Consider the following 27342-nt stretch of genomic DNA (forward strand, 5'->3'; position numbering starts at 1 on the left):
TGGCCAGATCCACAGGGACTCTGCGGAGAGCCTTCGGAGGGCTGGATGCGGAGGGCAACTTCCCCTCTTGAGCTCCCACGCCCACCAAGCAACAAACCAGCACGTATTGATTCCCTTGGTCTGTATTGTAACCAGCTCTCTGTTGCCTTTTTACAGCAAGCAGCTTTTCTAGACCTCTGTTTGGCTTTGGTACCTTGAAGATATTTATTCTGGGCTTTGTAGCATTATAGGACTTTAAAAAAATGAAAGCAACTTTGTCACGACGCTTACCTGAATTTTCCTGTGAAGGGTGTCGAGGCCTTGTTTACACTGGGCATGTCATCAGAGTCTGTGGAATGGTTGAGTGAATCAAGTACTTGATGAGTACTCGAGTTATGAGTTCTCTGCCTGTCCTACGTAAAACTAGTGTCTTCCCACAGCTGCTCCCAAGATGTCATGCTTGGTAACGTGCCCGGGAGCATTCTAGATGCCCCGTCATCCGCATGCACCCCTGAGCCCCGAGTTCCCAGTGTCCTTCTCATTCTCCGCTCCCCAGCCCCTGGCCGTCAGTGTGCATGGGGTAAGTTAGCTGTATGAGTGTCTGATGCTTGTGTAACGAGTTGTACTATGTCCAGGATCGCTTTTTATGATTAGAAATTAAGAACAGTCTCAGGACTCTCCAGTTGTCAAAGGAGAATCATCTCATTCCATGTGGGACCTTCCGTGCCTCCTCTCTCCGCAGGTTGGTGAGTGTAAGCTGACTTGAACAGGCCTACCTCTAAAGAGCCCCCATAAATGATAAGGAATCTGCCTGCAAAGAAAAAATCCCCCCAACTCGTTTGACAATTCACATTGTGGGAAATATTTGAGAGCTGCCAGGTGCCAATGGCCTGGGTGCCAGAAAAGAACTTCATCGAACAACTGTATCTCCGTGTTGGTAGTCCCTTCTGTTGTCTAAAGAGCCCCCCATCAGATGGCACTGGGTAGTTACGCCCTGACAGTTCAGATCACAGAAGGAAATGGCAGATGTAGGTGGTGTTCAGGGATCGGGGAGCACTGGGCATGGCCACAGAAGAGGAAGATCTGGACCAGCCAACACCCAGGAGCGGAGAACATGTGTGCCAACGCGGGGCTTTAGGAGTGAGACGGACTGTGGGGTCCAGCAGGAAACCTGCTTGACCAAGGACATTACTGCTGGGACCACTTGAGACCTGAAAGCTACGGGGAGACATCCGTCAGCCTCAGCCGGAGTTCAGCGTGCTGCACCAAGCTTTGCAGGAGAACCCTAACGTGGCCAGGCTGGCCAGAGAGAGAGGCAAAGGCTTAGACAAGCTTGGGCTCCCTCAGGATTCCTTCTCTCCCTCAGGATTCCAGAGTGGATCTACTCACACGGCCAGGAGGAAGCAGGGAAGGAAGCATGGCAGTTTCACACCAGGCCCCTGCCCGCCCCGCGCTGTTCTCTGACATGCACACAAAGAGGCCAGTGAGACTCCAGCTCTCCGTTTTTGAAAAATTTATTTTATACCCTTAGAAGCTAAGAACTCTGCCACTCATAAACCACACTTACAAGTAAGATTCTTCCCTGTTCATCTACTTCCTTTGAAATTTATAAACAAGATCCTGTACACAAGAGGTAGCAGAGGACAATTCCAGTCTGCTGGTTCCAAGCTCGGAAGGTAACTGCACACACCTCAATGTTAGCGGAGGGGGTGGGGGTGGGGGGGCGGCGGGCGGGGGGGCAAGACAGGGCAATTGCCAGAGCATGGCCTTCAGGTCCTGCCACTTGTCCTTGCTGCCAGGGACCTTGAGGAAGGCCACGGGCATCCCGCTGGGATGCTCTTTTTCCTCCCGGAGTGCCTCTGGTGCGCAGACGCAGCATCGACAGTGGGCCTCGCCAGGGGAGCTTCTTGAGGACACACAGCATTGAGTTAGTTGTGCAATTCCTACTTTTTGAAAGGTTTATAAAAACGTCTTCATCCAAAAAAGTTGGCAATAAAAACGACAACTCTTCCAAGGTAGCCTGTCACAATTGTCGCTTTGTTGTGTATTAAAAAAGTCATCAGCAGGTTTGCAGGCTGCAGCCGTTGGCAATCAAGTGGTTACTGGCTACATGGAAGGGGCAGTCATTGCAGCAACAAGAGCAAAATGAACAGAGCGCGTGATGTGGTCTCGATGCGGTCCCGACGAAGCTTTGCAGTGAGGACAGCAGGTGCTGGGGTGCGGAAGGCGTTGTTTCCATAGGAAATAAGGGACTAGAAGTGGCGATTTCACTCCTGAATTTGGGCTCCTGAGTACAGCTGCCGGCGATGATGTCCCCACACATCTCACCGCCGGCATTTCAATGTCACGTCCCACAGTCTTTCTGTGAGGATGGCGGTGGAGAAGGGGGAGGGCAGGGTAAGGAAGACAGTAGGTATGGAATAGTCATGTACTCAAAATCAGTTTTAAAACATCACATTCAAAATTGCAAGAACACCAGAACCATATAAAACTACCCCTGTCCGTTTTTCTGAGGGCACAGTTCTGCTCTTACAAGCCGGCTCCTCCGTCCACCGGGTGTCTGACAAAAGCCAGCAGCGGCCTGAGGCATGCGCAGGGTGGCACGCTGGCCTGGCTGCACGGGGCCTCCCCTGGCCGCAGTGCCGTGACCGGGGCTGACGGTGCAGAGGGAAGAGCTGATGTCCTGCCACGTGTCACATGATGCAGAAGCCACCAAAAGGCACTTGGGGCTGGACACACCTCTTGGATTTGGCAAATCTAACAGCGGCAACCTGGCGCTTCCCAAGGCTCCCCTAGTTCTGCGCATGGTGAGTTGAAAGCAAGGTAGAGCATGTAACTAAAGGCAAAACAGGGTTGGAAAATCTGTGTAGCAACAACTCAAAATACAAAATGTACAAAATACACAGAATGTTAAATATGCAACCCCACCCTGGGACCGAGGGGAGCTGGCGTGTTACACTTGGTAATTCCAACTAAAGGATGCTTGGTCAGTTGCTTCCTGGTTATTTCTGGGAAAATAAAACCTGCTCCTATCTTTTCAGTGTTCATCACTTAAGTTGAAGAGAAACAAAGTTTCAAGTTCCTTGTCTGCATTAAAATGATTAGAAACTCACAATGATTCCTCAATTCAATATTTAACTTCATATACAACCAGTACCAAGGGTTTCAGCAACTGTTTTAATCAAAAAGAAATAAATGATTGCAGATCACATGATTTAAGACTAGTTTATTCAATATGTCTCCAAGCATTAAAAAGATGATTTCATGAAGTTAAACTCAATAAAATTATACCTTAAAGTGCTTCTTATTTTGCTGTTTTTAAATTTTATCTTGGGAATAACTTACGATTTCTTTAGTGACTGATGTCAAGAATGCGCCCTGGGGAATATCATTCAATTATATCAGGAAAAAGACCTTGAGTAGCTGAATAACCCCCCAATTTTCAATTCTGGTAACATTTCATCAAGATTCAAGTTTATGCCCCGGGCTCTCATCCAAACCCACCTGCAATTCTGTACAAACGGGAGACATATTAAATACAAAGGTCTGTGTAAACTGAATTCTTTACTATTTTACAATGAAAGGAATTTTATCACATATCTTTACATAGCCTTAAGTTTGATATCCCTAATCAATGTTACTACAAGATTAAAAATTTGCCTCCACATTTCTAAAGGCAGATTGCTTTAAAAAAATAAAAATAAAAACCAAAAGAATTTCTCCTATAGCATCGTAGAGAAAGCCGCAGCTTTACCCTCGCTCACTGTTGCATGTTCATGAACAAAAGTCTGCCACTGGGTTTGTTTTGTAAAATCGCCACAGAAACGTTAGCCCACGCGTGGAGTTGCCTCGGGCGGCTGGCCCACGGCCGGCGCTCCCCACCGCAGAGCCCGCTCCCGGCCAGTGCTCCCCCCGCTCCTCCGCAGGCCGGCCGCGCAGGCTCTCCGCCCGCCTCCAGCTCCTCTAGGGGGTTCTAGGTGACGTTCTGGTTTCAAACGGGTGCCGAGCGACGTGACTCCCCATCGTGTGCTGGACACGCTCCTCTAGGGATCCACGTCGTCAAGGTCACTTCTTAACTCGCCAATCATCATAGGCGATTCTGAGCCCTTTGAGGAAGAGCAGGAAATTCACACAGAGAAGTGAGAGAAAACTGTTATTTTATGCTGACTGTGTTCTGTAGTTTAAACACATCCTCATTTAACAACGTAATGTTTACCAAAGGGTAATAAAACAAAACTGTAACACCTTATATCTGACAGATTACGCAAAGCTTAAACTTCTATGTCCTCATGCGGTCACTGAGACAGCCAGTGCTCAGCCCAGTCACAAAGCTGCCCCAATGGCACAAGCGGCTCCCGTCAGACTCTGCGGAGCTGTGGGCTGAACCGGGGAGGCCTGGAGCCCGACATCCTCGTGCCAGAAACGGTGCCTAACGGCCAAAGATGGCTCTAGGTCAGCCCAGGCCTGAATTCTGCCCCTCACCAACTATGGCCTTTGGTTTATACAGCGTGGGGCAAAGTAGGTTTATAGTTGTGAATATGCAAAAGTTTGCTCTTGTATTATTTACTAGAGGCCTGGCGCATGAAATTCATGTACGGGGGGTGGCAGGGGGGGGGGCCCTCGGCCCGGCTGGGGCCCTCTGGCAGTCCAGGACCCCTTGCTCCTTTCCGCCCGCCTGCTTGCTGCTTCCTACCACTCAGCTCGCTGCTCCTTGGTGCTGCCACAAAGGCTCCCGCCATCACTGCTGCACTTGCCAGCCATGAGCCTGGCTTCTGGGAGGAGCGCACTGACCACCAGGGGGCAGCTCGTATGTTGAGTCTCTGTCCCTGGTGGTCAGTTCATAGCGACCAGTAATTCCACCATTCAGTCAGATTTGCATATTAGGGTTTTATTGTATAGGACAGGATTATTATATTCCATAGGAACTGTAAACCTGCCGTTGCCCACCCTGCACACTAAGGGCTCTGAATGGTAACCATGTATGCGTCCTGAGACTGATCTAGCTGGGGGGGCGGTGAGAGAAACAGGGAGTCTCCCTGCGAAGGGGAGTGTAAGCTGAGGGGGAGTCAGACAGGGGTGAGTAGGGGCGGAAGGAAGAAGTACATTTGATGAACAGAAAGGCCACTCAGAAAATGAGAGGGAGAGGAAAGCAGGGGCCAAATCAAGGAGGACTGCTGAGGATCCGGCCTCCACCCTAGCAGCAGTGGGAACAGCTGAAAGGTTTCGTGAAGGGAGGAGAGAATCAAGAGTGGCGACAGGCAGATTTTTACGGAGACCCAGGAGTCTAAGGTGCTTACACGACTGAACAGATGGATGAGAGGTCTTTCAAAGGTCCGTGACAGGTGGTGAGAATGCCTGCGGTGAGCGACCCCTGGTACGCAGGGGCTGTCTGTGAGGAAGAGGCCGAGAAGGACCGGCGGTGGTGCGGAGTGGATGTTTGTGTTTGGCACTCAGAAGAACCAAGGCCAGAGCTGTGGGCGGGGGTAAAAGGACAGAACGAGGGATATATCGATCAGCTGTGGGCAGGGGTAAAAGGACAATGACGGAGGCCCCGTGCAGCCAGGCCAGCGTGCGACCCTGCGCCTAAGGCTGCTGGTGGCTTTTGTCAGACACCCGGTGGACAGAGGAGCCGGCTTGTAAGAGCAGAACTGTGCACTCAGAAGCAACGGAGGGATATTACTTGATGAAATGTTACTTTTTACACAATCCCAGAAGAGGCTGACATGCAGGAGGCTGAGAAAGACACACCCGAAAAGTTGGCAGAGAACTCAGAACGCGGTGCCATGGAAGCCCAGGAGCGGGGTTTAAAAAGGAAGACCTGGTGAGTGGAATCAGATACCGTGAGTGGTCAGCTCAGATGAGGACCGGAGATGGAGGCTACTTGTCACCCCAGCTGCTGAGCTAGAGGGAAGGCAGGGAAGGAGTCAGCCAGGAAGGGGCTGAAGAATGAGTGAGAGATTAGAAATTAACGGTAGTTAAGTTTTGACAACTTTTTTGAGAAGAGAGGCTGTGGAGAAGAGGAAAAAGGCAGGGATAAAAGGGAAGAAGAGTTTTTTTTTTAAAAAGGATGGGAGATAAGTGTATCGAAACACCATGGGAGGGATTTGTAGAGAGAGTTTTAAGATAGCAAAGACAGAGGAAAAAGACAGAATACAGGGTTTCTGGCGAAGTGGCAGGGTGGGGAGCCCTCCCTGTGACAGAGGAGGACAGGGGCTCGCAGGGGCTGTGAGTCTAGGAGCGGCAGCTGCAGGAGCTCCTGTCTGACAGCTTTTCTTTTCTCTGTGAATAAAGCAGGAGCCTCCACTTCCCTTCTCTAAAATCAGGGCAATAGTGACCTCACAAGGTTGTCACTGAGGATCCAAAAGCTTAGAGAGAAAAAAGACACTACAACACCCCCAGGATTCATTTGGTGAGGCCTCTGCAGCGCCCCGTTACGGAGCTGCAAGGGGACCGCCCTTCTGGAAGGGCAGAGTGGAGGGCAGACACAGACACGGCATCACATTCACTGTCTCATTGTCCTGCACACAGATGCTCAGTAAGCATTTCATTCCTTTCTTACTACAGTAATTAGTGCTAGGAATGTGGCTGGTTTTTAAAGTAAGCTTAAAACTGTTCTTTGACTCCCCAATAAGCAGGTAGATTTCAATGGCATGAGGCCCCTTCCCTCAAGGGTTATCTTCCTGGAGGCCGGTGAAAGCAGCAGCAGGAGGTGATCGCCGCAGCCCCGCAGTGAGATTCCAGAGCAGGCGCTGCCCTGCCCCATGGGGACGCGTCATACCTGCTGCAGGTGCCGGTCTCCGTTCTCGTTTGCGGGGCTGCTCTCCGACCCGTTGCTGCTCCCCGACTGTTCCTTCTCATTCAGCAAAGCGGTGGCATAGGCCAGCGTGTCCTTCAGGGAGGCAAACAGAGGAAACGTCAGGGAGTGGGCAGCGGCAGCGACATCGCCAAGGAAGACCACCCTTCATCTGACCTTTGGAGGCACCAGGAGCCTCGAGGGTGGTGCCTTCAAGCAGCCCCCAGAGCACCCGCAACTCCTGGGCCAACCCACCCATACGGCTTTTCTTCTATGATCTGTGGACTGTACTCCAATGTGCTGTCTTTTCATAGAAATTCAATCATTTCTTTTGCCCCTTCTCATTTTCAACCTGTACCTCTCTTCTCCGAGGTGGCCATTTCTGAGAAACATACTAAAAATCCTACCTAAGGGATTTCAAGCCACACAAAACCAAAGAAACCCTCACCTGAGCTGAAATCGTCCGCTGAAAGGTCTTTCCAGTTGACGTTTCATTAGAGACATTGCTTTGCGGTGTCCAATAATGTTCTGACATCTGAGACAGAAGGTCAGAAATGCCATGAGAGGTAACAAACAAGCCCACCTGAGTCCTCGATTTCTACCCTTAGACAGCAGAATACAAAAGCATCTAAAGTACCAAGCCCTTTTATCACATCAGCAGTCTTTGCTGGAAAATTTCACTTCCACTCTCAAAAGCTTGTAAAATTCTACTTTTTACACAATCTTCCCCACTTTCTCACCTATAAAGTTAACAAGGATGTATTAAGATACAAATTTAATGCACAAAAATAGGTATCAACTGTACTAAAAAATGTGGAAGACTGAAAATACTTTGAGGCCTGTTTCAAATTACATCTGAGAGATCTTCCCTGACAAGACTTGCTCCTACCATTCCTACGTCATAACCGGAAGGCTCACCACGCATTACCTTCTTCTGCAGCCACTGCACGGCCCAGCTCCAGTGGTGGGAGTTCTCCTTGAAGTACTCCTTAGCAGCGGGACACCTGGCCATCGGAGATTTCTATTAGGTGCTTATTTACTCTGTTTTATTTTGAAATACAAATGCTACTTTCACTAACGTTCAGTTGTCTTTATATAAAAGGCAATGAAAGGTAAACACGTAGTGAAAAGTCTCATCTATCTCTAATTATTAAAATTCAAAATTGAAGTATGAAAAATAAAACCCCCACAGCTAATAGTACATTTAATAAATGACCTCTTGCTAGAATCAAACTAATCTTAAATGTTTGTGACCTGAATAAGAAAGCTTATTATTTTTAAACAGGATCTTATTGCCACCCTCTATTTTTCTATTTTTACTTGACTTTCTGGAAAGTTGTCCTTCATGTTTGAAGATAGCGCTGATGGTGATGTTGCCACTAGTGAGTGTATATAAAACAGATGCGTGAGGGATATGAAAGTATAAAGACATTGGAATCTGGACTATGTGTCTGTTGGCAGCAGATATACTATGTGGCCCCAACACTACTTGGAAATGCCATTCTTAGGCAAGTACTTAATGAAAACATGCTGCCAATATCAAACCTAATTAATGAACACACAATTGTGGCAGGATGATCTCCATCCGTGTCCACAATGTTGTATCATATGGAAACGTATGTTCATGCATTATTTCAGTAAGGTTCTCATTACTATCTGTTTAGGATGCTCAAATACAGCAGATTAAGTCAAACAGATTTCTCATTCTTATTTTGGTACAAGTTCAGGGATAGCAATACCCATGCCTAAGAATCAGCAAAAATCTGGAGCAAAAATAAAGTAAGCTATAAAGAATGCTCCGTCAGGTAAGACTCAGAGAAGGTAGTGCAGTCTGCTCAATAATGCTGGGTCATCTTGCAGTTACTCTGATCTTTTGTTTGCTCTTGTACTAAGCAGGGGAACTAACGCAGCAAACCACTCGATGTTACACTCGCTTGTGGATAAGCAAAATGTGGTATATCCGCACAATGAAATATTATTTAGTCCTAAAAAGGGGGAAATTCTGACATGCTACAATATGGATAAACCTTGAGGACATCATGCTAAGTGACAAAATGACAAATACTGGATGAGGTACCCAGAGGAGTCAAATTTATAGAGAGAGAAAGTCGAATGATGTTTTCCAGGGGCTAGAGGGTGGAAGAATTGGGAGTTACTGTTTAATGTTTTTAGTTTGTTTTAAAAATATATATATATTTTATTGATTTTTTACAGAGAGGAAGAGAGAGGGATAGAGAGTTAGAAACATCGATGAGAGAGAATCATCGATCAGCTGCCCCTTGCACACCCTCTACTGAGGATATGCCCGCAACCAATGTACATGTCCTTGCCCGGAATCGAACCCGGGTCCTCTCAGTCCTCAGGCCAATGCTCTATCCACTGAGCCAAACCGGTTTCGGCTACTGTTTAATGTTTAATGGGTATCGAGTTTCCATTTGGGAAGGAAGATTAAAAAGTTCGGAAGACGGGATAGTGGTGTTCGTTGCACAACAATGTGAATGTACTTAATGCCATTGAACTTACACTAAAAATGGTTAAAATGGTAACTTTTATGTTATGTACATTTTACCACAACTAAAGCAAAAAGAACCTTTGCTTGAAACCAGACAGTCTAGCTCTGACTGCACCTGTGACGTGGGACATATCACAGTCCGTGACCTCACAGCTACTGCAAAGACTAAATGAGAACACAAGCCAAGTATTTAGCACGGTGTCTGCATTAAGTGTAAGCAACTTTGATAGTCTGTTATGAAAGTGGGGACCTAGCCAAAACCGGTTTGGCTCAGTGGATAGAGCGTCAGCCTGCGGACTGAAACGTCTCAGGTTCGATTCCGGTCAAGGGCATGTACCTTGGTTGCGGGCGCATCCCCAGTGGGGGGTGTGCAGGAGGCAGCTGATGGATGATTCTCTCTCATCGTTCTAACTCTCTATCCCTCTCTCTTCCTCTCTGTAAAAAAATCAATAAAATATATTAAAAAAAAAAAAAGAAAGTGGGACCTAGAGCTGAAAGAGCTGTAGCTGTACCATGAAGGCCTCTCGAGTGGAGGCACCCCATCTTGGTCCCCACCCTTCCTGCACAAAGCCTGGTGGGTTAGCTTGTTTCTCGGGTTCTGTAAGGTCTGTCACTCTTTTAACACTTCCCTTCACAGCTGAGGTGACCTGCACAGGTTTCTGTGCCATCCCAGCAATCACGCCCTGACTGAGGCACTCTCTCCAGAAACTAACACAAAGCAGGTTTTTTCTGGTCTTATTTGACTTGTAACCATTTCCTCCCTTCAGTTTTGAATCAATACTTACTTTTGAGCAAGAGTTACCAGAAATTTGACACATTGGTAGCAGCGACTGCTGTCCACGTGATTACTGTGGTGCATCAGAGCTGAAGGGAGAAAAGAGAAAACCTGAACAATAAAGCACTAAAATGAAAATGGGTCTCCTGTTCTAAAAACTTACAACAAACCACTCTGACAAACAGATGAAGAATTAAATTAAAAGCATGGTGTTGACTCAAGAAAATCCCGTAAATTCTAAAGGGCAGAAATACTAAGTAGTATTCAAGAAACATACGTGGTGGTGCGAGTTTGACTTTTAGGAGAAACAGAAGGGGCTAACATTTATATTGGCCGATTATTCACCTAGAGACCGCCAAGCTTTCCCGCCCTCCACACTGCTGACAGGGAGTAGTTAGAGCTCTGTTAGCGCGACAAATGGAAACTTATGGTCTTAGTTCAGTTCACCAGATTCCCTGCTCTGGGCTCTGGGTTGAAAGATGACAAATACGTTTCCCGCTCCTGGGGAGTGTACCCCTGGTCTGGGGGTTCCAGAGCCTGGGTGGGAGTTCTGAGTAGCGTCCACCATCCAAGGGGTGGTCTAGAGCGTTGCGGCTATATAACTTTTTAAACTTAAGTTTCTGTTCTGAAATATAGGAGGTCCTAAATATTTTCTTAATACACAACCAGAATGTGAAAAGACTCCGATTAACTGGAAATACAGGTGGATGGTGGGAGTTGGAGAAGACTATTTTTAACCAAACTTTTCTAAGAAATTGCTCACTAAAGCCACTTCAGCCTTCTGAAAAGAAAAACTTTGCCAAAAACTTTTTATGAACAGACAACAAATTTGGATGCATTTATACTACAGGCAAAAAAACTCCAAAAACAAAAACACCACATTTCCTGAGTTTGACAACATCCTGAGCTTAGTTTTCGTTTCCTCCCTGATGGCTACAGAGCGGAATGAAGTTTCTTCCTTAGAAAGTGCCTTTCGCTTGTTGAAAAGTCACAGCACCCCTGACTCCCTCCTAATCCTGTCAGGACCCCAAGTTGCATTTTATCGACTAAAGGTAGGAGTGTCCAGGACGATCAGGCCGTTGGTTTTAATTCTTATGACCAAAATGAGGGAACCCAACGCCCTAATCAGACTTCTGTTGGATCTCTCCCTGATGTAAGCCAGGGATGCGGGACGGGGTGGGAGATGGACTGGGGAGGCGGGAGGCAGACCCCTCAGGGAGGAGACTGGCTACCTGCCCATTCACTGCTGACACTTCCCATTAAGGCATACTTACCTAGTAGTCCATTTTCCGTCTCAAACACAAACTTGACTCGCTCTACTTGTATGGGATCTTCAATGACCTGTGAGAGAAAGGAAACAGGTTGGTAAATGAAAGAAGAAGTTAGGTTATAGCCATTGGTGCCTCTTTAAAAAAAATAAATAAATAAATTCCATAGGTTCTAACTTAACAAAACCTAATACAAATATCATGTCACTGCCATGTATCTCAACATCTTACATTTTAAACTAAGGATGAAAAACGACTGAGTAGTATCTGAAGATTCATTTATTTTCTATCATTGTGCTCTGACCGACACCTACAGTTCTCTGTGGGTTATAAGGATGGATATGTCACGGTCCTGAGGGTGAGAGGCTTACAGTTTAACCTGTTTACCAAACCAGACCAGTTTTGTTACAACACAGGCTCCACAGTCCACAGGCGGGAACTGTCTTATGCTCACTGTGCGTCTAGTGTAGGGGTGTCGAACTCAATCAGAGAAGGGGCCAAAATCTAAAATCCAGCCTAAATCGCGGGTCGAATGGTTTACTGAACAGTCATAAACTGTCATTGTGCTGGAAACGCAGCGGAGTGCAGTGATGACAGCGCGGTGTGGGCCACAATGCAAGGCCTGGCGGGACGGATTTGGCCCGAGGGCCTTGTGTTTGACACATGTAGTCTAGTGCCTCACACCCAACTGCGCAGTGAGCCGACTCGACATGTTTGTTGCTGAGCAGATGAACAATATGCAGCTCTGATTGAGGAGCACATCTTCCAAAGTTTGTAAAAGCACCACGACTGAAGGGAGGCGAAAGGCCAGAAAGACATGCTTTCTATGAACGGCATCATTGTGTAATGCCTTCTTTGGAAGCACTGATTAAATGCCTACCCTGTGCCAAGGCCTGTAGGCCTATACCAAGTCTCAGGGACCTAAAGGGAACCCAGACCCTGCTCCCTCTCTTTAAGGAGCTTCTGGGCTAGTCTTTCTCACTAGCTCACAAGCAGTCACCAAATTCTATTGATTTTCTTTCCAAAACATCTCTTGTCCCCTTGGACGCTGGTCTTGCCTCAGCACAGGCCTTGTTCTTTCCCTCAGATTAATGCCACACACTTCTGTGTAAGTCTTCCAACACTGACCCTGCTTCCTCCTTCAGTCCATCCTTCCAACAACCGCCAGGGCCATCTTTCTAAAACATAAATAAGGCCACAGAACTTTCCTGCTTAAAACCTTTCCAGGGCGCCCATCACTGACAGCAGAGGTTGCAAATGTCAATCTAGAGGCTAGGATGACAAGAAATGGGCAAAGTAAGAGCCAATAAGGAGCAGTGAGGGCAGCAGGGAGCTGGAGGTCATATGCCCCAGCAAAGGGGACAGGCCGCTGCTGCTCTAGGTGACTGGCCTCAGGACACGGGGCCAGTGTGGCCAGGTTAGCTGCTTTCTCCAGATAGGCTAGATCTAGAAATCAGAAAACAAAACCACGTGGGCCAAATAAAACAGGCACTTGGCAGGATGTGCTCCCAGGCTGCAGTGTGCAGCCACTGTCCTATAGGGAGAGGTCCCCTCACTGTCCCTGAGCTGGCATGCTCCGGTTTGGGCTTCTTTCCCACGCCCCACTCTGCTCCACTCCTTCTAGCCACACCCCTCCTTCCAGCTCACTGAGCAATCAGTCCGGGGGTCTGTCTGGTGGGGGGCATGGCTCAGATCCTGGCTTTGTGATTTATTAGAGATTGGTCTTAGGCAAATCACTCCACTTCTCTAAGTTCTAATCTCTAATTGATACTGTGCTTTGCTGATTATAACTGAATTTACCCCATTTTTTATATTTCCAAAATTGAGATGCATCCTATAGTCAGTTACATTTCAGTTTCATGCTTATAAAAATATTTCTAATAGTAGAAAGACAATCAAGGGTACCTCAGATACGAGTGAATGATAGAGCCAGCAATTTACCTGAGGTTACCGTGAGGCTTACACAAGGTGATACTGTGCTTAGCACAGCCCCTAGCCACAGCACAGACCCCCGCTGCTCCTTTGCTCTCTGTACGACAACTGCTTGTGTGCTTGTCTAGCTCCCTCACTAAACCACAAGCCCCTACAAGGTAAGGTTTTATTACTGCTCACCTGTAAATCAGTGTTGCACACAAAAAAAGGCTGATATGAGGAGGATTTAGTAAGTGCAGGATAATGAATGGAAAAACAATATAAGGAAAGGCAACTCTTAATTTATAAACAATGCTGGCTAACTAACACATGCCTAAATACAAGTGAATCAGAACATGGATGACTCACCAATATCTCATGAAGCAGTTGGAAGGTATTCTTTAACTCGTGTGGTGGAGCTGTTTCTAGTTGGTTCTGAAATGGTTTTAAAAAGAAAATTCCAGTAAGTCTTCAGCGGAAAGCACATTGGCATATCAGTCAACAATGTCAGATTCAAACCCTAGTTTCCTCATTATCTGGCTAACCTTGGCCAAGTCAATTCTTCTCTTTGGGGGCCTCAGTTTCCCCAAGTGCTAAGTCTGGGGACTGAAACAAACCACCTTTGCGGTCCTCCCAGCTGCAACTCTCCATGGTTAGGAAGGAGGGAGGAGGAAGGGCAGAAAGAAGAGAATGTGAAGTCACTGAAGAGGTCACATTTTAATTTCATCCATACATTATCCTATCGTGTTTTCCAGAATACGCTGCTGTTGCTGTGTGAATGTAAAAGAGTATGCTCTGAGATAAGTATGCTGAGTGGAGTATGAAAGAAAATTTGGTTTATGAAACAGAAAAACCCGCCAAGACACACCTGTGAAGAAAACAAGGCTCAGAAGACTCATTCCTGTGTGCATTTTAACAGCCTCACACGGATACATGGATGGATCCGAGGACCCTGCACCACCACCACACTTCCCAGGGTCAGGGCTGGCACCAAGCGAGCATTTCTCTCCCCACACCTCACGGACTCCCCACCACCTGTGAGGTCAAGTCCCACTCCCTCCCACTGGGAGAGGACAACTCCTGAAGTCACAGTCAGTAAACAGTAAAGGGAGGAACTCAGTCACCTCTGACATAGGTCTGCACAGAACAGGCTGAGGGCAAAACATTTAATAAGAGTCTGAAGACATAACCCGCTCATCACCTGCTACTTCTCAGGACCCCCATTATAAATCCTGGTGCAGGGAAGGAGTGTTGCGGAGATTTTGTGTGCAGAAACGAATACACATGGTGTGAATTTACAGAAAGAAGCCTGGAAGGACCCACACCAATGTGGCGGTATCTGCCCCCGGGGTGGGGAGGGGTGGGGGCAAAACTGGTTGGTGTTGTCAGGGAATGCATTCATGTATTATCCATGTTTTTAAAGATTAAAAACTAACAAAAATGATCTGTGTAGGCTTAAAGGTTTTTCTAGTAATCCTTAGAAAGGCAGTAAATAATATGGTGAAGAGCATAGCCCTGGAGCCAGACTGCCCACGTTCAAATTCCCACTCTGCCACTTACTAGCTGAGACCCTGGACACGTTATTTACTCCGTGCCTCAGTTTCTGGAGCTATAAAATGCTGACAATAGCATCTGCCTGACAGGACTACTTGAGCATTAAGTGACCTAAATATGTATCTGCTTGGACAGTGCTTTGGCATCCAGTAAGTGCCACAGAAGTAGAGGTAATTAGCATACTGACCAAAGCTTCATAAGGAACTGTATCGCCTTTTTAGGTGAGAAAACCCTACTTTTGACTTTTAAAATGTTGCCAGAGGGAAATATGAAATTGGAAAACATTTTACAAAGTAATGGTCACACAGCATGAACTATAAAGTATTATTCTTAACAGTTAAAAACTGAACCAAAAGGAAACGTGTTGCTGGTAAGAGAATGCTCAAGTAAATCATGGTAATGAGAGGATGAAATATTATACTTACAGATACATTTTAACAATATGGAAAATATTTATAATGTTAAGTGAAAAAAACCCCACAAAATCATAGACAATAAAATCCCAGTTTTGTTAAAATACATGTGTAGAAAACAAAAGGGAAATACAAGAGGATGTTCATTGGTGATTGTCAGTGAATGATGGGATATTGAGTTCTTTTCTTCTTTTTAAGTTCTCCCTGGAGGGATTTTTCCCCCACTGATTTTTAGAGAATGTAGAAGGGAGGAGAGACAGAGAAAAACATTGATGTGAGAGACAGATTGATTGGCTGCATCCCTCACTCACCCCGACTGGGGCTGGGGATCCAGCCTGCAATGGAGGTACAAACCTGTGAACCTGAAGGTCTGAGGGCCGATGTTCTAACCACTGAACAAACTGGTCAGGGTTGAGTTGTTTTCTTAAACAAACCTACATTATTTTTATGATGAGGAAAACCAACGAAGGTATTAGAGGCAGCATGCTAGCTGGGAGCAAAGGCCACCGGTCACCGGCAGGCCAGCGGAGCCTACCTTAATGAAGTGCAGCATTGTGAAGGAGAAGTGCTCATTGCAGAAGCAGCAGTACACCACCATCTCCATGAGCGCCAGGAGTGAACCCGTCAGCTCGCGCAGAGCAAACATCACCTGGTGCGAGGGGTGAAAGGAGAAGTACTCCTGTCAGCTTTCCACAGGTTGTTTCTGGCTTTGACTGACACAGACTCAGATTTAACATCATCAACACTGCCTCAAAATAGGGCTGCTTTCAGTGCTAGAGCTCCATGCATAGATTTCAGCGTGTTTAAAGCTACCTGACATTTAACACAATTTTATGCAAATGTGCACCTTTTTCCTGAGTCACTTTCATCAGATTTTCAAAGGTAAATGCCCCCCCCCAATTAAAATAATTACTGATAGATCCCCAAAATACACAATGTGCAGCTTAAAAAAGATATGTAGCATAGCACTATTAATGTAGTTACAAAACCATTATGATGCATGAATTCATATCTATGTAAATCAAGTTATGGAAAGACTGGAAGATTAAATTCTCAAGAAGGGGCAGGTCTGGGTGGAAGGGGAAGTGACGGGACTGCAGGCAGGCCACACAGAATGCTGTGAGCACCCCACTTCCATAGTCCCGAGGTTTAAAAAACACGTGTGCCTCCGAGTTGTATTATTTCAGGATTGGGGACACAAAAAGACTGGGAACAAAACCTGTGATAATAAACTGAGTATTTGTGATTGGTGAGGTACCATTTACCCACTGGGACCTAGAAAGGTAGTTAGCTGGGCCAAACCTAGAGGTCCAAGTCCATTTGTTGGTTGAAGAGAGGACTAATAATTCTCTTCAACTGGTTATTTCCTTCTGACATATACATAGGAAGAAAAATTATTGTGAAAGAATAATTTCTCCTAACAATACCCTTATCAGAATAACATGTAAAATATAACTAATAACAAACAACAAAAGGTAGTTCTCAATAGGAGAAATAAAGAGAAATGCTTTAGAAGAACACGGACATACCTCTAACAGGTAAGGCTTCCCTTCAGACAAGAACAACAAGGCTTCTACTTCCTCATGGAGGGGCAGCAGCGGGCTTGAAGGAGCAATGCTGATGGGTGGCCGTTGTTTAAATACACCAGGAGCTTCAGGAGACCAGAGAAACAAAGCCTGTCTCACTGATGCTATTTCATAAAATAGACATCTACAACGCAAAGCCATCCATTCTCTCAAGCTTCACACACACAACTGCCGAGTACTCACAACATGCTCTCCCAGTCCAGGGAGGAAGCCAGACTTGGAGACAGAAGATAATGTTTACCTACTTATTTCAATGTCTGCCTAAGTTGTAGATGTGATTATTAAGATCTCTGAACAATGTTTCAAAGAAGTAAAAATATAAATCGTATGTGGAAAAAATGCCCAATGTGACTCTGAATGGACGAGACCCTTGTGTTCCTCAAACACCTCCTATGCTAAGCAGAATTAACCCATGTGGAAGGGGTTACTTCTTTTGCTAGAAAAATAAGAACTCACACTATCCTCTTCTATAAACCTATCTCAACTCAAGTTTAGGCAACTTTGTCTTTTTAGATGAATGAGTCAGATTCATCCAAGTGCTCCTCAAGTCCCTTTGGAAGATCAATAAGCATTGCTGGATCAGAGTGACGCACTGTGATTTTTATCTGGTTTCTGGTGTTCAGATCTTACTGGTCATACAACACTGAAAGCCAATCATGGCCTCTGGGTCAGAGACTTGCATTCACACACTGGCTGCTATGTCACTTACTAGCTGTGGACTTGTGCAGTTACTACACCTCCCATATCTCAGTTTCCTCATTTACAGAAGGGGGTAATATCCCTCTCACAGGTTTGCTGAGGGGATCACAAACACAATCGATAAACTAAAAGGATTATGGTCAGGCACAGCACACAGCAAACAATGAATATTTTCCAGTGGCTTTGAATAACTATATAGGACAATTGTGTCTCTGCTCTATTAAATAAGGACTGAACTATTGGTTATGTTTTTAGTATTTCCATTTTGTACTGAGAATCAGAGGGCCAGGTGGCCTGGGCAAGTTCAGACAGCTAGGAAACTAACGCACACAAAGGCAATTTTACCACTAAATTAGTTGTGATAATTATGGTAATGAATAATCTCCGAATTGGTCTTTTAATTCTAGAGGTTTTTTAAAACTTACATACCCCTCCCCGCAAATGATTTACTTTCCCTTCTGACAATCTAGTAAAATAAAGTGAAGTTTAACAGGAATCAAAACAATATCACATAGCCAAATGAGGAATAAGTAATATCCATTTAATTGCTAACATTACCCTCCATGCACCATTGACAAATTCAGTATCACTTCACTTTTTGGATGTTCTAAAGATACGTTAAGCTCACCAACATTCCTCTGGGAAGAGACATCTGAATACAAAACAAGCAACGCCACTGTGTTGTGAAGATTCCCAAATTCTCGTGCTTGTGCGGAACTCCATCGCCGAATCTGTGGTCAGAGAACATGAAGAGGACGTTTGTGTTTTGATTACAAATAACATGGCGAGAAAGGCCAAGGACCTGCTGGTTCATGATAATTTGGACCACAATTATTTATCAATATTTGATAGCAAAAGAGGTCAAAGCACAAAAAGCCATGTTTTGAGCTAGCTTAACAGTGTTTTCTCCTCAGACACACTAACTCACATTCTGAAAAGAATCCATTCGTGAATTCCAAGTTAGGTATTGAGTGCTCACTATGTGCCAGGCAATTTTGCTCCCATTCCCTCCCACTCACTGTGTGGGTGTGGGCGGTTATGGTAACACTGCCCAACCTCTTGGTATAATGTTGGATATAACGTACCCGCTCTGGCCATTTCATGGTTGTGAAAAACAAATGAAACCTTAAAAGTGAAAATGTTTTCAATGCTATGGGCTCCATAAATGCAAAACAACAGGAGTCCCTGAAGCAGAAGAGCTTGAGTGAAAGACAGAGATTTTAAATCTCAACATGGTATCCTTACACTGAGTACACAAGGAGCCAGAGCTTGCTTGTTAATACTGACGAGTGGAAGAAGCACGGTGCAGATAGGAACCTGAGGAGGAACCCCCTTATAAAGGAACGAAAGCTCCTATGCGGTTCAGACACTGGAGCTGGGCAGAATCCCACCCCACAACACTTTAGCTCTGTGACCTTGAACAAGTCACTGAACTTGTCTGTAGTTCTCACCTGAGAATGGGGATAAAATTGCCTAGTTTATTAACTGTATCAGTGGTGTGGCATAGCAAATGACCAGTTGTGTCTAGCACCGTGGTTGGCAAACTGCGGCTCGAGAGCCACATTCGGCTCTTTGGCCCCTTGAGTGTGGCTCTTCCACAAAATACCATGGCCTGGGTGAGTCTATTTTGAAGAAGTGGCATTAGAAGAAGTTTAAGCTTAAAAAATTTGGCTCTCAAAAGTAATTTCAATGGTTGTACTGTTGATATTTGGCTTTATTAACGAATGAGTTTGCTGACCACTGGCCTAGCACATAACAGGAGCTCTATGAATAGCATTTATCATTGCTGCACCTTCACATCACATGTATTTTAAATCTATCAAACAAAAGAAATACAATGGGTGGGAGAAACACACCAATATAGAAACTTCAAAAGGAGAGCCATTTTCCAGATATACCTAACTCTATTATTACAAAGCAAGCTCCCTCCATTTTCTGAATATGAGCAGCAGTAAACCTGCAGCAGCAGTAAACCTTCCCGTGTATAACACTGCAATTTCACATTTGAATTCTGGCCTTGTTATCAGCATTCCAGAAGTGACTGCCACCTGAACAGCCTTGCTGGCAGCGCCAGCCTTGCAGGGTTTTGAATCCCTCCATCAGGACCCATCTTTACTGCTATGATACTTCACATTTTAACTGATATTCTAGTCAGTCATTTCCATGGATTGTTATTATTAGGAAATTCTGAGGAAAACTGTAAAAATAATTGAACCATAAAGAATTTTAAATTCTGTGTAGTATTATTACCTGGACTCTTATGAGATTAAAAATATTTATTACCTACACAGAGAAATAAAGTGTCTACAAAACGATGGCTACCTATGGGCTGGCAAGCAGCATTACCTGATTGTTCTGGCGACTGGCCCCCAGGAGAAAGCTGATCATGTGTCGCAGAGCTGAATGCCGCAGGAGGAGGTCTCCAGCCCTAATACCTTGCTGTCACAAGATAGTGAGAATGACAAATTATATTCCTACCCAGACAAAAATCAGTTTTAAAAAGTTAAATGAGAAGTTTTAAGCAGTAAGTTTTTAAATGCTATAATCCTATATAATAAAGAGGTAATATGCAAATTGACCATCACTCCAACACACAAGATGGCCACCCCCATGTGGACATAGGATGGTTGCCACAAGATGGTCAGCATGGAAGGGCAGTTGTGGACAATCAGACCTGCAAGGGAGGCAGTTGGGGGAACTATGCCTGCAGGGGATGGCAGTTGGGGGGACCAGGCCTGCAGGGAGGGCAGTTGGGGACAACCAGGCCTGCAGGGAAGGGCAGTTGGGGGGGAACTAGGCCTGCAGGGAGGGCAGTTGGGGACAACAAGGCCTGCAGGGAAGGGCAGTTGGAGGGAACTAGGCCTGCAGGGGAGGTCAGTTGGGGATGACTAGGCCTATAGGTGAGGCAGTTGGGGGGAACCAGGCTTGTAGAGGAGGGCAGTTGGGGAAACTGGGCCTGTAGGGGAGGGCAGTTAGGGGCAATCGAGCCAGTAGGGGTAAACAGGCTGGTAAGGGAGGGAAGTTAAGGATGATTGGGCCAGCAGTTAGGTGTCGATCAGGCTGGCAGGGGAGTGGTTAGGGTAAGGTGACCAGACATCCCGCTTTTGGCGGGACAGTCCCGATTTTTAACAATTTGTCTGGCATCCATCGGTATTTTAAAAAAGTCCTGATTTTTGAAAAAATTCAAAACTTTTTTAAAACGCTGTGGGACGCGGGATGTCTGGTCACCTTAGGTTAGAGGCAATCAGGTAGGCAAGTGGTTGGGAACCAGCAGTCCTGGATTGTGAGATGGCAGTCGGACATTCCTCAAGGGATCCCAGATTGGAGAGGGTGCAGGCTGGGCTGAGGAACATCCTGTCCCCCTTTACCCCGTGCACGAATTTCATGCACTGGGCTGCTAGTCTATAATAATAAAAGCATAATATGCTGATTAGACCAGACATCCTCTGGACAAAGCTGGGTCTGTGAGGGAAGCCCGGATCCCTGGTGCCAGAGGGAAGCAAGTGCTGGTAGCTGGGGGAAGGAAGGCCTACTCTTGCACTAATTTCGTACATCAGGCCTCTAGTTTACATATACAAATATTTGTTAAAAATATAATTAAAAAAACTCTTTTGTGTTCCAACAGCCTCACATTGCTTCACAAAGGCTACAGAACACATAATTAGATACTAGTTTTAATGCAAACTTTTGCTGTCAACGAATATACACCTACCTGTATCCAACTTCCTGCAAATAATATAATCCCTGGATTAAGATTTTAAAGAATAGCCATAAAACCGTATCATATAAGTTAAATATTGACCAGTCTATGTTTTTCCATGTATAAAATTCCTTTAGTCTATAAATTTTGTTTTATGATAATATATTAGAAAAAATAATTTACCTTTTGTACAAAAGTGTTGAACAGGAAAAAGTACTGAGCACAGTTTTTACAATTTTCTGGGACGTCTTTATCCAACAGAGCAAGTAGTACCTCCAGTAACTGGTGAAGGCTTTTTAACTGGTCAGAGGAAAGATGAGATTACATAAAGAAAAACCACTAAGACAGACATTTTCAACAGGATTAATTTGAAGTAAGTCACCAGAAGAACAAAAGGAAAATCTGGTTGATACAATCCAGTTTCAGATTCAGATGGATTTATGCTTTGGAGAGCAAAAACAGAATGACTCAATTTTACCTGCTAGGTGAAGATTGGTGCTAGAGAAATACTTCAAAGGAACACCTAGTTTTGTTTCCTAGATTTCAGAGTCAAGGACATGATTCTACTGCCTAAGGGGCACATTTTCTGTAGATCCAACTTCTCTGTCTCTTAGAAAAAGGGTGGGGGTGCTTAGAGGAAACCTATTTCTGAGTCCCTCCCTCCACTATGCTTTTTCTTTACATAATCACAGATGCAAAGAATAAAAACACAGACACAGGCATAGGGGCTAGAAACCAAGCCGATGGAGCAGATGGAGAGCACAGCCTGACAGGATGACAACGGCAATATCCACTCAACTAGGAACTTACTTGGAAGCCCGCTGACGCCTCATGGAAAGCTTTGAAAAACATTTTATTTATTTAGAAACCATTTTGGTTATCACATTGCTTCTTCTTCCCCTCCCACCCAACTGCTTTTGGACAAGTTCCTAGAAATTCATCTGTGATCTGAGAATGAAGAGCAAGCTTACTACTCCTGTTGATTTATTTCCTCTGAAGATGGTGTCCACAGACTTTTAAAATACTCCCATCCATCCTGTCACATCAGTATAAATACAGCAACATCCAGCATTTATATAGCACTTAACTTTTAAAATACTTTACAATACTGCGTGGGTGGAAAGAGGCACCACTTCCATTATGAGGGAAAACCTGACATAAAGTGCATCAGGTGGCTCTGGATAGTAAGTAGAATTTACTGAGGTAAACACTTCCAGGTTTACACCCTGCACCACTCTCCTTCCCTTCCTACCACCTGCAGTCCTGCCTTCAGAGGTCACTGGAATGATGTGTGGCCTGACCCCATTGGTAGGGAGACTGCACTAACTCTACCATTATCTTTTGTCTAGGTTGGTGCATGGGAGGAAGGAGGAGAATGAGAAGGCCCTCATGCTAAATGTCCTACACAACTTCCGCAGAGTATTTCAGAGCAATGGTCTCCAAACTGTCCTAAGCAACTCCCAATGACCTCTTCTAGATCTTTTACACTCAGGTAAGGTTTTGTTTGGAAAATGGTTCTGCTGTTCAAGCTGATTGAAAACCACTGCCATAGAGTAAACCTCAACTTCCTTATAAATCCTGAATTGAGAGAGTCTTCTGGGTCCTTCCTAAGGGGCATATTCAACCTCTTAGTTCACTCTGGACTGAGCAGAGCTCCCCGGGTCAGGCAATGTTGAAGGAACTAAGTGCTTGGGTGCCAGGCACTGTATCTGGATTAAACATCTCCCTTACAGAACACGCTCAAGGTTGCATCACAAAGTTAACAACTGTATTTGAAGCAGCAATTTTTAAAATTTGCATTTAGTTCATTGAGACACACTGCCTCCAGCCAATGTTTAAGGAGCCAATTGGTTTTGAAAATAACATTTTTCAAAGTTTTCCATGTAGTGTCAGCTGTTTGAAACAGCAAACTTGGGAAGGAACTGCTGTATTTGCTAGTACTTAACAGACTGAATAATCAGACTTACAATATATGTCATTTATTTCCCTACGTCTTAAAATCTTTGGGGATTGAGGATGTAATAGATACCCTGGCTTGTTTTGGCATGTGTAGAATTTTGAACTAGAAAATATGTTACAGAAAGTCGGGTTAGAAAAAGAAGAAATTCAGAGGGACAGAACAGATTAGGGAATAATGAAAACCAATGAAGGAAATATTTTGGCCAATGCCCCTGAGCGAATGGCAGTATTTGGTTTGGTTGCCATTTGCAGGTGTAGGCCATAAAAATAGCTCATGAGGAAAGACAAAGCCAGGGGTGGCTCAAAATGTCTAAGGATCTAGACTAGAGCCTCTAGACTCAGGTTAGTCTCAGGGCAGAGATAAAATACCAACTATTGAGAGAAGACTTTGAAAAGGGAGTGTTCTAGAGAGAAAGTTCTAAAGCAGACCAAAGCAGACCTCAATTCCTGGCCTACCTTGGCTTTTGGGGTATGAAGAGGGAAAATCAGAATGCCTTCTACTTGACATTCATCAGAAAGTTGGTTCACAGAGAGTACATTTTATGTGGCAAAATTCCAGGTTGCAATCCTAGGTCTTTTTCTTATTATGGCCATTTTATACTTTTGGTAAAAACAGAATGTATACATAGAAATTTAAACATGAGGCTGACCTTGTCCTGATAAAACAAGGCACTGTCCAGGGTTTTCTCCAGAATGGTGGCCACAGCGACTCGCACTTCTCTCACATTGCACTCCAGCAAGAATATCCTAAAATACAAAAGTGTGGTGTAAAAAGCAAAACAGAATTCTATAAGTCAACCTTCCCAAGAAACAAAATTACTCCAAGATGTTAGTTTGGGCTTCTGAGAGCTTTGGTACAGCTCGTGGCCACTGTGGAGGAGGAAGGCCGAACAGGAAAACAAGACCCCTGAACACAGAGAAGTGAAGCCCTTCCTTCCTCTCCTCTCTTCCCCCCAGATGAGTATGTATATAAATATAAAGAGAACATAGAGCAAGTAATCTAAAATTTTATGAATTCTGTTCATCCAGGAGCAGCTCTCCTGGAACCCCTTCAGTTTCCCAGAATGAAATACTCGTTAAAACTCTGAGCCAAGCCGAGACCGGTTTGGCTCAGTGGATAGAGCATCGGCCTGCGGACTGAAAGGTCCCGGGTTCGATTCTGGTCAAGGGCATGTACCTTGGTTGCGGGCACATCCCCAGTAGGGGTGGTGCAAGAGACAGCTGATCGGTGATTCTCTCTCATAGATGTTTCTAACTCTCTATCCCTCTCTATTCCTCTCTGTAAAAAATCAATAAAATATATTAAAAACAAACAAAAAAACTCTGAGCCAAGACAGCACCCCTGAAACAACCTGAAGAAAGGGACTTGTATTTTTGGTTTTAGGATGTGGTTGCCTGTGAATACCTGGCCACCTGCACACATACTTTCCTTGCATTCACTGAACAACCTGAGTCTAGTCTAACAGATGATTTGGAAAGAAGGATTTTGAAGTGACTGAAATAATTTCCTCAATGCTTCATTGGTGAAGACAGTTTAAAATCGATTTCAATCAGAGATATAATTTCAAGTTGAAATAAAGAGCTACAAGAAATGTCAGCTCCCAATCACTGGAAGAAACACAAATTCCTTTTAATTAAAAATCTTGACACTTACTTTATCAATTCTCGTCCTTCAGAACCAATAAAGTATTCAACTAGCCATTGACAAGCATCAAAACTTTTTGAAAGTAATGCTTCAATAGTGGCAATCCATTCTTCAGTGTCAACCCTTTAAAAAATGCAAATAATATTAGGAGTACAGCCCCCCAAATAACCTCATGGAGTATCACTCCATTGTAACATTCTTGAAAACTTTTTTGGAGTGAGAAGTTAAAGACTCTGTGAATGTAACTAACGTGGCTCCATCACCCCAGAAGCCAGTGCTTAGCAGTCTCTGGTACTTGTGCGACTCACCCTGCCTGCAACCCCCACTCATTAAAAGAAAAAAGTGTAAAGAAACTATCTGCATCTTCTTCAAAAAACTTCAATTGCAAAAAAAAAAGGTCTGAACATTTTGTTCTGCTTAATTGACATTTACAAAATGCCTACATTCTATAGTTTTATATGTTAAGTAACCAAACAATTTCCTTAGCCAATCCTATGCCAGATATGACAAGAAACAATTCTTTTTCAATAAAATAATAAAGCCTGCTATTTAATATATCTTTTATTATTACACATAAAAATGAAATGTCATTAGATTTGTTATCATCTCAAGAGTTTCTTGATTGCAAAATCTTTCTATCAATAAAAACCTCTCCATATTTGTGTTAGAGAGGAGTTTAAGAATTTCCATGGTCTTCTGTTCACTGGTTTCCCCACTCTGAGCCTCCCCTTCTTGCTCCAGATATATCCTACACACTAACCCAACTACTTTTCATCCTTCAGTTACTCACAACCACAATATACCCAGAGTCTATAAGGTGTCCAGCATCTTACCAGGTGCTAAAGATAAAACCAATGAGACTAACATGGAATCATAGTGACTCTGAACACATTGAGCCTGTTTAGGAGCCCTCCCTGCTCACCCACTGAACAAAGACGCCTCCCTTGTCTGGCACTCAGTGAGCTAAGCCAAACCCAACATTCCGGCTCACCTCGACGAGCTCCTTAAATGTACAAGTAAAACACTAGTCACTCATAGTTCTTTAAGCAAGTCTTATCTATTACTCAAGTTTTCCCCTCCCTCTGAGAATAGTAACTGTCTCCATGCTTTTGCCTTTCAAAATCATCTGAGAACACAAATGTCTTTAATACCAACCCCATCCCACATCTGGGTATGATTCTGCCCAATTTCCAAAGTTGTATAGCATTTATGCCTTGTATCACAAGTTACTGCTCTGTTGAATCTATTTTTTCTACTGGATTAGAAATTCCATATAGATAGGAGCCATTAATCATCTGAGAACAGTTGGTAGTTTCCAACTACAGTAGGCCCTCGGGCTACACTGTAAACCCATTCCTACAGCACGACGTAATGTGATTTTGCCGTAAGTCGGAACCTATCTAGATAAGCACCTACGTCACTCACATGTGCATAGAGCACATGCACAGCAATAATGAAGTGAAACAATAAAATTAAATAAATAATAAAAAAATAAAATAAAAGAAAGATAACAATTCCTGACCTTTACTTGTGGTAAATAAATAATAAAAAACATAAAGTACATATGTACATATGTTGAAATGACGGAACTTTTAAAATATATATAAATGGGAGATGGTGACGTAACCACAAAATGATGTGGTAGAGTCCAACATAACCCAAGGATTGCCTGTATCTAAAACAATGTTTTAAAAAGCTGAATTCAGAAATTCAGCTTTACCATATTTTTCGGACCATAAGACGCTCCGGACCAAAAGACGCACCAGTTTTTAGAGGAGGGAAATGAAGAAAAAAAGATTCTGAAACAAATAGTGTCCTAAAATATTTTATGTGCATTAAAACCCAACATCACAGTCATAAACACATGTAATCAACCCTGTAAAGTAAACAGCAGCATTTAGAACCATTTTAGAGCCGGGCAAGCACACAGAGACCACACAGAGCCGGGCAAGTAAAAAAACTTTTTTTTTTAAAGTATATGTGTAGGCTATATTTGGACCATAAGACGCAGGGACTTTTCCCCCCCACTTCTGGGGGAAAAAAAGTGCGTCTTATGGTCCGAAAAATACGGTAATTGATTTAATTAGTGCTATTTGCCATGACAATCAAAACATATCACTTCTTACCTGAGTTTTTTCTTTGTCCGTAGATAAGTTTGAAAAAGGAATTGAATGGCAAGCTGTAAGCTTACCTTTGCCATGCAAGGATAGTATGGATGCTTCAATTTAGTCTGAGAAGAGGAGGAAAACAGAGAACTAAATAACACACGAACTAAATAATAAAATTCAATACTATTAAGAAAATCTAGCCAGCCATTATAGAAAATGTTCCAGTTAAGCTTTAAGAGTTTAAGACACCTTCATTTTTTTTTTTTTTATTAAGTCCTCTCAAAATAGTTTTTATATTTAAAAAAAAATTTTTTTGCTGAAACCGGTTTTGGTGGATAGAGTGTTGGCCTGAGGACTGAAAGGTCCCAGGTTCGATTACGGTCAAGGCCATGTACCTTGGTTGGGGGCATATCCCCGGTGGGGGGTGTGCAAGAGGCAGC

At 44.2% G+C, this 27342-nt stretch overlaps 1 protein-coding gene across 11 annotated transcripts in view; it reads right to left on the reverse strand.

Moving 5' to 3' along the window:
• Positions 1 to 1477: 1477 nt before the first annotated feature.
• The window catches only part of USP24 (ubiquitin specific peptidase 24), a 132297-nt gene continuing 106432 nt past the window's right edge, over positions 1478 to 27342 (reverse strand). For 7 of the 11 annotated variants that reach the window (XM_045584646.1, XM_045584647.1, XM_036446016.2 and 4 more), the window contains 15 exons: positions 26921 to 27024; positions 24804 to 24917; positions 23800 to 23896; positions 21374 to 21490; positions 19837 to 19929; positions 18119 to 18221; positions 16735 to 16856; positions 15741 to 15854; positions 13608 to 13673; positions 11334 to 11400; positions 10070 to 10148; positions 7701 to 7776; positions 7221 to 7307; positions 6758 to 6868; positions 1478 to 4085 (listed from right to left, as the gene is read on the reverse strand). In XM_045584646.1, coding sequence (XP_045440602.1) covers positions 4023 to 4085; positions 6758 to 6868; positions 7221 to 7307; positions 7701 to 7776; positions 10070 to 10148; positions 11334 to 11400; positions 13608 to 13673; positions 15741 to 15854; positions 16735 to 16856; positions 18119 to 18221; positions 19837 to 19929; positions 21374 to 21490; positions 23800 to 23896; positions 24804 to 24917; positions 26921 to 27024 — 1413 coding nt within the window. In that variant the 3' untranslated portion in view covers positions 1478 to 4022. Of the gene's footprint in view, positions 4086 to 6757; positions 6869 to 7220; positions 7308 to 7700; positions 7777 to 10069; positions 10149 to 11333; positions 11401 to 13607; positions 13674 to 15740; positions 15919 to 16734; positions 16857 to 18118; positions 18222 to 19836; positions 19965 to 21373; positions 21491 to 23799; positions 23897 to 24803; positions 24918 to 26920; positions 27025 to 27342 lie in introns of those variants that run through there. The other 4 variants (XR_006742196.1, XR_006742197.1, XR_006742198.1 and 1 more) reach the window with 4 other exon arrangements.

Source organism: Pipistrellus kuhlii, unplaced genomic scaffold (genome assembly GCF_014108245.1).
Source record: "Pipistrellus kuhlii isolate mPipKuh1 unplaced genomic scaffold, mPipKuh1.p scaffold_m20_p_2, whole genome shotgun sequence".
NCBI lineage: Eukaryota > Metazoa > Chordata > Mammalia > Chiroptera > Vespertilionidae > Pipistrellus > Pipistrellus kuhlii.